General features: G+C 42.5%; 1 protein-coding gene across 3 annotated transcripts in view; it reads right to left on the bottom strand.

Annotated features, from left to right (window-relative positions):
• CDK14 (cyclin dependent kinase 14) overlaps positions 1–14,134 on the bottom strand; it is a 399,726-nt gene that overhangs the window by 153,720 nt on the left and 231,872 nt on the right. For all 3 annotated transcript variants that reach the window (XM_075827675.1, XM_075827674.1, XM_075827676.1), the window contains one exon: positions 13,159–13,222. In XM_075827675.1, coding sequence (XP_075683790.1) covers positions 13,159–13,222 — 64 coding nt within the window. The remainder of the gene's footprint in view (positions 1–13,158; positions 13,223–14,134) is intronic.

Here is a 14,134-nt window from a genome sequence, read left to right as displayed (position 1 = left end):
GATAATAATTTTGTAATATATCTTTATATATGTTGTGTTTTTCTGAGCTCCAAATTCCCTGCTTACCTTCACACAGCAGTAGAATTACAAAATACAATTTGAGCTGCCTGCAGCCACCACTAGGGGGAGCTCACTGCATACTGATTTATACAGTTAGCATTGAACTCCGTATTAGGCAGAGTTCACAATAACATCGTCAGTTCCGTGATATTTGACAGGAAGAGTAGTGCAGCAGGCAGCGATTTTCTTCCCGTCAAAACTACAGACACCACGACAAAACCCAGACGGATCCTATTATAGTCAATGAGGTCTGTCAGGTGTATGTTGGTGTCCGACGTGTGACGGATCCGGCACCGCCGTCATGGTTTACGTTATATCCATGATGTACTCAATGTGCTTAAATGTCACGTCAACATTTCTTCTTTTTAAAGCAGTACGTAAATATTTTTTTATTTTCGTGGAATTTTATATGGTACCAAAATAGGATCTGAATCTTTTCATTTTAAGCTTTATATAAAGAAAAATAGATAAAAATTGTATGAAATTATAGTACTCTTATTTCTATTTCTAATTCAATGTAATAAATGACAAAACAAAATTCATTAAAAAAATAATCCTCTCTCTCTCCCGTGTAGAACGATACCAAATATGTGTACTTTGTTTAACCTACATCATCGCTGTAATACCTACAAAACAAAGGTCCCCATTTTTATTCTTGTGTATCTCGTGCCATCAGCTGCTATTTGGGTTCGCTGTGTTTAGCACTCTTTCTGACAGAGCGGAGCATTTCAACTTCCCGTCATTGCAGTAGGATCAGAATGACAACGCGCCATCCCGATTCCGAGTGCTAGACAGCAAAATTTGCCATTAAAGTGCTGGACGTATATATACGTCCTAGCTGCACGGTGCATCGACCGCTAGGACGTAGGATGTTAAGATATGACAATAGACAATCGGCCAAGGAGCTGGTTTTTATGTTAAACATATTTTTACAATTTTTTGGTGCGTTTTAAAATTTTCCATGTCACTATTTATATTTAAGAAAAAAAACTAAAAAATGTGTGCAGATTTTATACTGGTCACTGATCCCTCAGAATAAGCTAACATTTCACATCCCTTTTCAACTTGTGCGGTGTACACTAGGGGCAGGATCAGCAGTCATCTCATGATCATCTGAGGACAAGATTACAATGACAGGTAACACCTCTATTGTAAAATTGGATACTAGAAAAGAAGAAAAAACACACGGCGCCACATAGTGCAATTATCCGGAGGTCAAAAAACAACAATTAGTGCTAGGGTGATTTGCACTCACCTAGTTGGGTTATGCTGACCAGGCATAACACTGTTGGAAGGTGTGGAACGATGTCCAGAGAGCACACTGCTGTGGAGATGCGAAGTGAGGAGACACACCCAGGGTGTGTACAGCCAAGTGCGATCTGTAGCTGCTGCCAAGGTCCAAGGGCCGGTGAACGCGAATTCACCGTCAGAGTGAAGGTAAAGGATAGAAAAAAGGGACCAATGCAAGGCGCTGCTAATATCAAATTGGGTGTTTATTAAAGATGGGATAATGGTAGGATACGCGTTTCGCGTCGAAACGCGTAGCCTACCATTATCCCATCTTTAATAAACACCCAATTTGATATTAGCAGCGCCTTGCATTGGTCCCTTTTTTCTATCCTTTACCTATTGTAAAATTGGAGGCAGATAACACAGGATCCACCATTCAATAGGTATTAGCTCAGCTCCACCTCCCTCCTCCCTCTCACTGCACGTCATAAAACATCAATCCCAAAAAACATATCGCCAAATAGAGTAGGAGACGATCGGACTTGTCCCCTTTACATGTGCTTTCTGTGGCTGTGGACACACAATGCATTCTGGGATTGTAGAATCTGTATATTATTTATAAGCCTTTAAATTTGGACTCCTTCCAGACACCACCAGTCCGGCACTACTATATAGGGATGTGGTGCGCTTTAAAAAGCTCCAATATTTTGCCGTTTGGAAGGCTTAAACCGTTCTATTTGAATGTAAAAGGGAAAGTGCAGAGGATTTAAATATATTCATTACTGAGAATCTGAAAATTTCTTACTCCCAGTGTGAAGTCATTAGATCTGAAATTTGAAGTGTCACGGATGTCAGAGAGGACGGTCATTGGCTCTGCTGTTTGAAATGTTTCTAAACTTCTGACAGCATTACCAAACACACATTTGGCACATGCAAAAGGATTTAAACACACTGGGATATCTTCGAAGCCAAAGATTAGTTATTATAAACGGGGCATTGAGATCCATTCCACATGGACATATAAGGTTAGAGAAGGGTGACGGCTCCTACACCGGACAAATAAACTTCAGCATTAAATTCTTAATATATCAACTATGGAAGGAATATACACAATTCAGTGTGATGTCGTAATTCAGCTTCGTATCAAGTAAAACGTGGCCATAGACTGCAATAAATACCGGACAAAGTAGAGTAGTTTGTCTACCAGCCTCTTGCCCGATAACATGAACATTCATCTATTGCTATGGGGGAGGATCAATCAATGGTTGTCAAACGCCTCCAGCGATAACAATAGAAGATCAGAATTATTTTTTTTAAATCAAGCATGGCCGATCCCCCCTCCCTGCCTCGGAGGCCAGTGATGTCTGCTGGTGCCCATAGACAGTGGATCTTGCCAAAAATACCACCATAAAATGAATGTCTATGGCCAGCTCTAACTGAAGAACATCCAATGATCGGATCTCTATCTACCAATTATTATGCTGCTGACCCGTAAGGGGTTAAACCAATCAATAATGGGCCACCAGGAATAGGACCACCAATGACTTGAGACGAAACCACAGAGTCCATCAAAGATCAGACAGCTGAAAAGCCAGAGTCAGGAACGAAACCACCACAGAACTCCAAGCCGCTACATTGCAACCAGGGATCCAGGAGTTGGGCCACCAGGGATAATGCCACTCAATTACATGCAAACAACTTCATCACCAGAGAGAAAGCCACTAAGCCATTAAGGATCAAGTCACTGGCTACCAGGGACACAAAGCAGTAGCACAAATTACCATTGGGCAACTAGAGATACGGCATCATCCATTAGATCAACAAAAATAAGGCTATGGACCACCAAGTGCTATCCGGCATTGGACAATCAAAGGATCAGGAGGAGAGAGTTGGAGCCTTCAGGGATTAGGGCTGTTTTCCATGTTACCACTGGGGACGACAGCTGATTTCACAACATGGTGAAGAGAACATTGACCTCTAGACTGGACGTTGTTACAGGGGCATTCCACAGCAGACCACAGGAGAGTGCGGCATATGTGGCAGCCTATGGCGAGTCAGCTATCCTTGTTGTAAGGGGCGCCACCAATAGCTTAGAACCTGAGGCCTGTGACCACCATGAATCTTAACCCCTTGCCGCCACAGCTATTTTTCCAATTTACTTTTTTCCTCCCTGACTTCCAAGGACCATATTTGCAGAAAGAAAAAATTGGTGGACCATAACTTTTTTAGTGTTCTATGGACATAGCCGTTTGAGGGTGTTTTTTTGCAGGACGAAGTGTAGTTTTAAATGGAATTATTTTATGTACCACATAACGTGTGGGGTGGAATGAAAAAACCCCAAAACAGCAATTCCTCAAAATGACATAACTTTATTCTGTGTGTCACTAGGATTGCGGCAAAATAAAATTTATATAGTAAATAAACCCAGCAACTCCGCCATTGTTTTTTGGGTTTTGTTTTTATAGCGTTCGCCATGCGGTGTGTTCTTTATTCCGCGGGTCATTATGATTATGGCGATACCAAATGTATATAGTTTTTTGTGTTTTACTACTTTGGCGCAATGAAAACTTTTTCTGTACAGGATAGTTAACGTTATATTTTAATAGTTACAATCGTTGCGGATGTGACGATAGCAATTATGTTTATTTATTTTGCTTAAATTACTTTATGTAAAAAAAATAAAATGTTTGTATATTGTTGAAAACCTTATTAAATGTATTTTTACATTTTCTTTTTAGTCCCACTAGGGGAATGGAACAAGTGATCGTTTGATCGCTGGTACCATACGCTACACTACTTGTGTATTGTCATTTTTATGGTCTCTGTAACCCAGGGCCTAATAGGAGGAGAAAAATTAGGAGAAACATGGAAGGCCTAGGGGACTTCATTAACCCCCGGCTGCCATGACAACTTATTGGGACCCCATGATTGCGTCACGGGGGGGGGGATGATGGGATGACAGAGGACTCCCCACTTTCTAACACCTTAGATGCCAGAGTCGCTACACAACATATAAGTGGTTAAATGGCCGGGATCGGAGTTAGCGAATCTCCCAAAATTCGTTTTGGGTCCTATTCGATTGAATCATCTGTCCAATACGGCCTGAAAAAGTTGCCGTGAATCGCAAGTGCAAGTTAAGTCCAATGTCATCTCCCATGATTGGCTGTACTAGAGGAAGAGATAACCACCTTGGGAAGGCTACCTGCAAGGCATTATGGGGAAGCCAGTTCAATGTCATGAGATCCTCTCTATATCCGGCTGCCCTTTTTCCACGATTCGTGCACTGTGAACGCCAAAAGTTTTGGATTTCGACTAATCTGTAACTTTGGGAAATTCGGATCTAATTCAATTAGTGTAGCATCAATTCCCTCATCTCTATTGAGCTGTAATATACAGCCGACACCCGCTATGGAGAGGACTCAGCTCACGAACCCACTCCACACATACGCCTTACGACTATGATGTAGATGTACGTCAAATGTTGGGAGGGGGTGAATATTAATAGTATAGAAGGATTATAGAGACGTTGTATAGAACGGTTGATGGATCGCTTCATATAAGGAGCGGTTATTTGGTCACTGTATGTTGATATTATTTGAGAACTACGGCGGTATTTGTATAGTATATTATTTTTGTAGTGTATGGTGGTGGCGGCACTGTAACTAATTGTTTTTTCGACAACTTTATGGAAGTGTTATTTGGGGATCATCCTGTTATGTGGATTATTGGGCACTATATGTATAGCAATTTGCATGCTGTATGATAATAGACCATATGGTAGGAGAGAGGCGCTAACTGGAAATACTGCCCAGACCATAATCCGTGAGGACCATCGTGCCACAAACCATCACAAAGCGATCACTGGTTATAAGACGGATACAGCTACCATATCTATGATAGAGGTAAAATTAGACTGTCCATGTGGCAATGTTTGGTATTGCAGCCTAGCCCTATTCACCTGAATACCTGCAATACCAGGCAAAGCCCATGGACAAGAGTGGCGCTGTTTCTGGAAAAAAAAACAGACCATTTTTTTGTATATTCATACAGCTGTGCTGTGCATTATTTCACTTTATCCTGTGGACTTTCTAATACAAATCTGGTCTTTCTCCATTTAAGTAGCATTCTAGATGTGAATAGAGATCCCATAGCTCCTCGGACTCCATTGCTGGTGCACCTGAGCATGATCCCCGGGATAACTTGTACTCCCCTCACGTACAGACATGACAATGGGCCCTAGACCAAGGTAAACATAACTCCCTGGAAGCCACTATTAAAATAATAGTAATTCTACCACATGTGCACAGGGGCTGAGCAGATTGATAGCTGAAACATGACATTTCTCAAATCCCGAGAATAAAGTGTGACGACTCCCAGATGAGAGCGGATTCTGGAAGAAATAAGAGAATCAGTCCATTCACGAAACTAAAATACACCACAGGGACCCCGCTGCCCATTTCAACTTTCTTTAAGCACTTACATTAAATGGTAACCGAGCCTGTAAACCTTAAGTGAACGCACAATTAGCGCACGCGATGTACAGGATTCACTGCCAAGAATAAGAAAATATAAGCGGCAACTTAAAGTGCCCCTCCAACGTCGCCCCCCTGCCTGATCTGACATTGGGTGTGGAGTGCCGCAACTGCACGCTGGGGGGTACAGTTGCCGAAACCTTCAGCTCTCCAAATGTTGTGAAACTACAACTCCCAGCATGCACTTACAGCCAACTGTACCGGCCATCGTACGGATGCGCCTCTCCACGCCCGATGTCAGATCGGGCGGGAGAGTAACATTGGAGGAACACTTTCAAGAGGACCCATCACCTGTCCTGACAAGTTTTTCAGTAAATAATTGTGTTCTCCTTAAGATAATAATTTTAAGCCATATTTACTTAGAGCTCTGCATTGTACCGTTCCTTTGTTATTCCTCCTAGAAATTTATGAATAAATTGAAAACTGGGTGTTACCAGTTAGGGGTGTGTCCCTGCACAGCCTGACACTGTCCAATCAGAGCTGACAGAGTGAGACTGTGTAGAGACACGCCCCTATGACAAGGGAAATGGTAACACCCAGTTGATATTTTATTAATAAATTTCTAGGAGGAATATCAGAGGAATGGCACCACACAGGGTTCTAAGAAAATATATTACAGAATTGTTATCTCATGAGGAGAACAAGTATTTACTAAAATAGGGAAAGAAGAGACCGTCAAAATGGTGAAGAATTGAAACACTGAAGACCAAATGGACCAAGACTGTTTTCTTATACGCCAGTCTTCGTTTAAAGCCCCGCAGGAGTAAGATGCGAGTAATTTTGTGCCGTCAATGGACCTAAAACTGCTACGGTAGCTCCGAGTGGTCATAGTTTTTCGCTATAATTTATGCCATAATTTATTTTTTATTTTTTTAAACGCCAGATGCAGCATAAGACTATGTTCACACAGGGTGGATACGCTGCGTGAAAGTACGCAGCGTATCCGCCCTCGGTGCTGCAGGGTATTCCGGCTGAAAAACCTCACCAAATAGTGGCCCAGTTTTTCAGCCAGAACGTCCGCTGTGGTATAAAAAAAAAAATAATAATAATTACTTACCCTCTAACGTCCTGCAGACCAGCCTCCCGGGAAGACGTTTTATCCCATGTGAACTGTGATTGGCTGCATTGGTCAAATGGGATGAAACGTTATCCCAGGGGGCCGGCCTGGACGAAGTAGCACAGAATTCTGGGTAAGATTTTTAATTTTTTTTCGGAGTTGCATTTTTTGCAGCAGAATTGCACATTTTGCGCCGCAAAAATGACAACATCTGCCGTAACGGTTTAAAAAGTCGCTCCTTTTTGTATGCAAAACAGCTATGCGCCTAAATTTGACACTTTTTTTCTGCCACCAACGTGGCGCAAAGTTTTTAATAAATGAGGGCCAAAGTAAATAACTTTCCATTTTACCGGGATATTTGTGGGTTGACTTTAAAACATTTACATGAGTCGTCTGAAACCAGTGACACTCCAACTGTTCTGGCACTACAAGACCCATCAGGCTTGTTGGTTTGCAGCTACCATGGCATACTGGCACGTGCCAGGCAGAGGTTATGATAGAATGAATGTTTCACTATTATGCTAAACCACCACAGCAAAATATTGTAGCATGAGGTAAGAGGGTAAAGTAAATGTCACAGAAGGTCCTGAAGAGGTTGTTTCCAAGGTGAGACCACCACTGCAGGTGCCCCGGTTTTTTAGTGTCCCCCGCCTCGGACAATGTGGAAGCGACTATAGGAAAGCGTCATGCCACTTCATAAATGAATATAACCAGCATAACATGCAGCCTCCAGAGAAAGCCGGATGGAGGAGACGTGAGACAAAGTGGCAAAACACTTTCCTAGCACCCCTGCCACAAGGGGGCACTTAGGAGCATTTTAAAGAAGAATATATTATTCAGTTCAATGCAAGCTGTATTCAATAGTTTGCAGCATGCTCCCCCTAGTGGTGGATTTTTAGCATTTAATTATCAGATTTGTATTATTCCATTACTGTGGAGAGAGGCAGTGGATTTGGCGTTCTGATCCCTATAAAGATATATTAAGAGATTAAGCAGCACAGCAACTTGAAGGTTACTGAGAGGTACAGCCCCACACCCACCGTGCAGAATTTTTTGCCTGGAAGTGGCTTCTTTGCTCAACTAGTAAATAGTTTTGCTGACAGTTGTGATTCTTTTCCCCTGCTTCTACTTTTCTTTGCCTTGGGCGTAAATCTTTTGTTTGAGTCAAACCTCAGAAGGCCTCGAGCAAAACTTGGCTGTCAAAGCCCTGTTTGGTTATAAATACATCCCACTCTTAACACAGATGTAGCAGAGCGGAGATTGTTTTTTAAATATTTCATTTGTGCACTGTGATACCTCACCTAGTTAAAGAATAACTGGTCTACGGAATCCTGCATACTCCCCCCTCCCCAACCACTACTACCGTCATCTCCATAACCCCGATTGCTCTTGGAAGCACCGTTTTTATAGTAAATTTCACACATTCGAACATCATTTTACAGTTAATGTATATAATTGATTGTGTAGTCATTTTGAGTTACAGTCTTTATTATTCTCCAGATCTGCATTCAATATCTGCCGGCTTCAGAGCTTAAATCTCCCAGTATTCCTTGCTGGTTCAACGTCCGCACAGATCTTGTTCCGGTGATTTGCATTCTGGTAAGTGTCATCTTTACATTAGGCACTGTATAAAAGGACTAGCCATCCCCTGGCACTGTAGGAGCTCAATTAAGCTGTTCAGGGTGTGTCTGACGACAAGCTCGTCGACTGTTTCAAATAAGAACCAGCAAAATTTTGTGGACATACCTTTTAAAATGTATAAAAGCAATGGAACAGAAATCAGCCCTTCTTGGGACCTCATTCCACTTCTAATGTGAAATTGGTCTAATCCGTGGGGGGCACAACTTGCCGCCCTTGATGCTTTTCTTTGCCACCTCTAACATTTGGGACCCTAACATAATTGCTCGTATTTTTATGGTTTAAAAAAAACACAGCTGTCAAAAGATAGCCACATTCTTGTAAAGCACAGTGCCATCATTAGATAGCAGCATTTTCCTCCCCTGCCTGCACTGATCATAGATCAGTGCAGGTCTTCAACGATACATGTGAGCGCCCTCTAGTGGCTCCCCACATGCATCTTCCATGTCAGAGAGAAGCTGTGTGGTGAGCAGGGAAAGTAAGTAACAATGATGAACGGTGTGGTTGGCACCGCCACGGGGAGCATTGTGTAGTTGGCACTGTTATGGGGGAACCGTTGGGATGTATAAATTCTCTTATAAGTGCCGCTCTCTGTTGTGGTTTATAGAAGTTGTCTCTGATATCGCCAGGCTGCATTTTGTTTTATAAATGTATGCCACATGCTCAAACTGGAAATGGTCCGCCATGAGAACATGCAGGAAACGTCCACCAAGGGCAATGTGGGCGCCATCCTCTTATAGAAATAGTCCCAGCTTCTATAGCGAGTAATGTGACCCCTTGTGCTTTGCACCAGCTCCCTCTTATATAAGAAACACACTACTGTAGGAATACATGTCCAGCTGTATTTATAAGATAAAAGATGGGGGTCCACATGCCTGTCTGAGCGCCGGATTTCAGACCCAGTGCATTTATAGAGCTTGAAAACGGCAGACGAGACACGTGTAATAGACCGTCCACTGCAGACAACACAACATGATTTTAAAAGGGAACTCTGATCTGAGCTATAGTGACAATCTCAGCTCTGCTACATCTATAGCACTGGTCTCCTAATAATGACCATTAGCAACATCAATAGAATTAAATGGCAGTGCTGAGATGACTCCAGTTCTGTGCCATATAGATTAGAACAGCACAGGCACACCAGCATCATTACAGATGATAAGACTAAGGTGTCGCTACGGCTCAGCACTATGTATGGCACCTCTGTATGGAGATATCCTAAAATGCCTGTACCATACGGCATCTAATGGGGCATGACTTTTATTAGTGCCCTATTATGGCTCCACATAACTCGGTGGTCTTCGGGCATGTTCACACCGTCAGGATATGCACTAGGCAAATGAACCGTTGAACACCTGGGATCTTCCCTATTGCCGATACTTAACTAATGTTTCGGATTCCTTATTATCACACTCGGTAATTTGCTACTTAATGACACATTTTTCTGCCATTATCTATATAATTTACTTATTGGAACAGTTTTATCATTACGATCAGATGAAAACCTAAAACTTTGGTTCTAATTAAAAATAAATCTATAACTCTGCCGCCACCTAGTGTTATAATAAGAGTACTGCCACATGGAAATAATGACATTGGGGGTTCTAAGTTCAAAAAACGCAGACCGATAAAGAGGCGTTGAGTTGGATAATGACTGACGGAATTAGACATAAAATAAAGAATATATTCAACTTAAAAGGCGACTTCACAGGTTAATAATCTGTATACGGTTACAATACCTTTTATCTAAGAAACCAGCAGCAGAACTTCCATAACAGACTTCTATTCAACCAATACCTGTTATGGGTGCACTGTCATGCTGGCTCTGTTATGGGTGCACTGTCATGCTGGCTCGGTTATAGGGGCACGGTCTCACGCTGGCTCTGTTATAGGGGCACGGTCTCACGCTGGCTCTGTTCTAGGGGCACGGTCTCACGCTGGCTCTGTTATAGGGGCACGGTCTCACGCTGGCTCTGTTATAGGGGCACGGTCTCACGCTGGCTCGGTTATAGGGGCACGGTCTCACGCTGGCTCGGTTATAGGGGCACTGTCTTATGCTGGCTCTGTTATAGGGGCACGGTCTCAAACGGGACGGATATGCTGCATAATAGCACGCAGCGCATTCGTCCTGTGCGCCGCAGGGGAATTCCGGGCGAAAAACCACACCAAACAGTGGTGCAGTTTTTTGCCCAGAATGTCCGCTGAGGAAAACTGCTAGTAGGCCGGCCTCCTGGGATGGCATTTCATCCCAGAAGACCACTGCATCCTGTGATTGTGTTTTTTTTTCCTCCATGTGACCGCTGCAGCCAGACTCCTGGGTAAGTACAAGATATTTTCTTTTTCGGAGTTGCGTATTTTGCGGCGGAATCGCTGCGAAACCCGCCACCAAGAAACGCAACAACTGCTATTTGTTGTGGGATTTACCTCCCCATTTAATTCAATGGGGAAAACCCGCAACAAATAAGCAGCGTTTACGCAAATACAATGGACGTGCTGCGGAATAAAACTCTGCACCGCAGGTCAACTTGAGCGTTTTTCTCCGCTCAGTATTTACGCAGCGTGTGGATGAGATTTGTTTTATCTCATCCACTTTGCTGCTACTGTATTTGCTGTGGATTTTCCGCAACGAATTGCGTTGCGTAAAATCTGCAGTATTACGCGACGTGTGAACTGACTCTAATAGGAACAGTGGGGGAACTAAAAAAAATTGTCAAGACCTTGCTTCATATTTTTGTCCCTCTTTTTCATCTTCAAAATTGAAACATGCACTTACTCCCCCTCCATGCGCCTCTTATTAATGTTGCTAGTCATGTATAGAAGGGCCCCCTCCCCTCCCCTCCCCGCCCATGAATCAAGACAGAAGAATACGTTTCTAAACGCAGAAGAGTAATATAATAGCAGTTAGGACTGATCGTAGTGTTAAGGAAAACTATTAAAAAACTTCTGACTAGGGGACATCTGGCTTAGAAATGTTGAAAACCCCGGATACACAACATAAAATTCTATATAACCAAGCAAAATCTTTTTTTTTCTTCTTAGGTCTCCATAAGTGACTTTGTTGTTGGAATTAAGTTAGATTATATAACAGTTTCTTATTTTCTATCGGAGGGAACGATGTGATGTGATTAGCGCAAGGCAAGCCGTTTACTACCCATCACAGCCGTGTTATTTTGTATATTTTTGCTGCCCCCTGGTGGACCCAGACAACATTTCAGTTATACTTCTGCATTGTTTAACCGGCACAAATTTCAGTGACAACTTTTTTTGTGTAAACACCGCCATACTTTCCACCCATGTAGGTATTTTTCCTACTCCTCTCTGATCTGTTCTGTAGATCCTACACAAACCATAAGTACGACCATAAGAATGCAGCCTAATAAAGTCATTGCTCCAATCAAATACAGCAGCCATTTATAAATGCAGTAGGGAAGTCACAGAAATTCTCATTTCACATGAAGGCAGTGCATTGTGGGAGCTCAGATAAGAGTTAGAGATCAGCTGTTCGGTCACATGACTGACAGCGAGGTTTATATAAGAAAATGTCTGTTTCTAAGGGCAACCAGCAGAATTCTGAAAGCATCATGTACAGGAATGGAGAAAACTACTTTACAACTAATATCAACAGTCTCAAAACGGACAGCTGCCTTGAATGAGCAGTCTAGGCCCTTGGGCTCATAATCAGCACTTTGCATACTGCACCGCCCAACATTGGAGGCCCCGCCCCTGCTTTGACTAAGACACACCCCAGAACAAAGTAGAATTATTATTTTTGTATGCAATTTTCCAGATGCCATGCACATTTTGTAGTCTGGTTTGTAGAAAAGTCTGGAAAAAAACAAGACTACTCTATGAATATATCATTTTGTTTTCTACCTCCCGGTATCAGTATATGATCTGTATTCTTTATGAGGTATATATCTATTCACCATCTGGATTCAATTGCATATTAGGCATCCTAATCCCCTAGCTTAGCAGAACACAATGAAAATATGGTCCAGTATCAGTATTATGTAACACGTGTGTGACTGCAGAGGAGGTACGGAAGTAGCAGAGCTAAGTTTACGAGATCTTTGTCATTTGGTTCAATCCACAATTAGTGTTACCGATCCACAATTAATTTTATTTATGATTATTACATAGGACTGCAGGTAAAACTATCACATTATTATAACAATGCTCTGCCCTTTAGCGTTGAATGACAAATTCAGTCCTGCTACATCTGTATCAATGGAAGGGCTTGATAAATGGATTCAGACTTGTATCATTGACTCCGATATCAAAATGTAGTATTAAATTGGCTTTAGGCCATTTGTTTGCGTTTAGTGGGGGAACGTCACCCCCAGTACCCTCATTTATCAGCAGAAACAAGGCAGTCCCTTCACTGCAGTCCCTAACACAGCACTGCTCTCCATGTGGCTGTTTCTGGTACTGCAGCTCAGCCTGATACGGATGCTGCTGTTTCGGATACTGCAGTGAAGAGGCTGCAGCACGACAGACCGCACAATGTCCCCTCCATGCTGCTGACCAGCGGAGTTCCCAAAGTTTTAACCCAACAGATGATTACAAACCTTTTTTAAGGATAGAACACCCATCCTATCTCCCAAAAAAACAACTTTATTCAAATAACGGTTTCCAACCTACCTGGTTTAAAATGGGGTAAGGAATGGACACCTGGCCAAGTTTCTTCATTAGGCGTTCCAAGAATCTACGAGTAACAACAAGAAGAAAATTAATCAGAGTGACCGAAATATACAGACACGTTATTAAGACCGAGATAGGACAGCGTTCCCTAGTGTACTGGTTGGATGGTGTTCTTTAGGAAACTCTCTGGCACTGTAATGTGGGCACCTCATGGCAATGCTATTAGGGCACCCTATGGAAATGCTATTTTGACACTATAGATTCTGGACTACTACCAGTCTAAGGCTGACCCTGACTACAAGTGGCACTCTCGGCACCCACTAGTAGAACTCTTTTGGGACATCATGTAGGCATGGCAGCAGTGTTAAAGACTAAGCTAGAAGTATGTATTAGATTGATGCCTCATTTGCCTGGGACTCTCCATGCAAAATGGAATCACTGTGTTATATCTAGCAATGGGTTTGTCGGGTGCAGTGCATGACACCGGGATCTAAAGAACACCAAAAAGAAGATATCCCTGTGTCATGCTCCGCCCCCTCGTGCCATGTTCCGCCCCCTCGTGCCATGCTCCGCCCCCTCATTCCATGCTCTAGGAATAAAACGGTGTCGATGTTTTGCCCGGAGTGTCCTTTAAAGTAGGGGATCTAAGAAAGTGGAGATTCTCACCAGAGGTCCATTAATTTTATAAGATAAGGGAAGATAGATATTTTTTCTCTAATTTCTAGGCCACAAAAAAAGACCTACAAATATGTCCACCCTTACCTTTGCTTGAATTCGATTACTTTAATTTCTCATGAAATAAATTCAATACAATATCGCGACATGCTAGGTAAACCCTTGATGGGCTGCAATCCACATCACAACCACTGGGTGGCCACATATAGCAGAGACATCTTGTGACAGAGTATCGCAAAATCATGGTTTATTTTTTTCAAAGCTGGTCATCCCATGCTACACATCTCATGATACGTTGCGA

The sequence above is a fragment of the Rhinoderma darwinii genome, chromosome 5 (genome assembly GCF_050947455.1).
Source record: "Rhinoderma darwinii isolate aRhiDar2 chromosome 5, aRhiDar2.hap1, whole genome shotgun sequence".
Lineage (NCBI taxonomy): Eukaryota > Metazoa > Chordata > Amphibia > Anura > Rhinodermatidae > Rhinoderma > Rhinoderma darwinii.
Note: the sequence above shows the minus strand (reverse complement) of the source record. Positions and strands in the feature narration are given on the sequence as shown.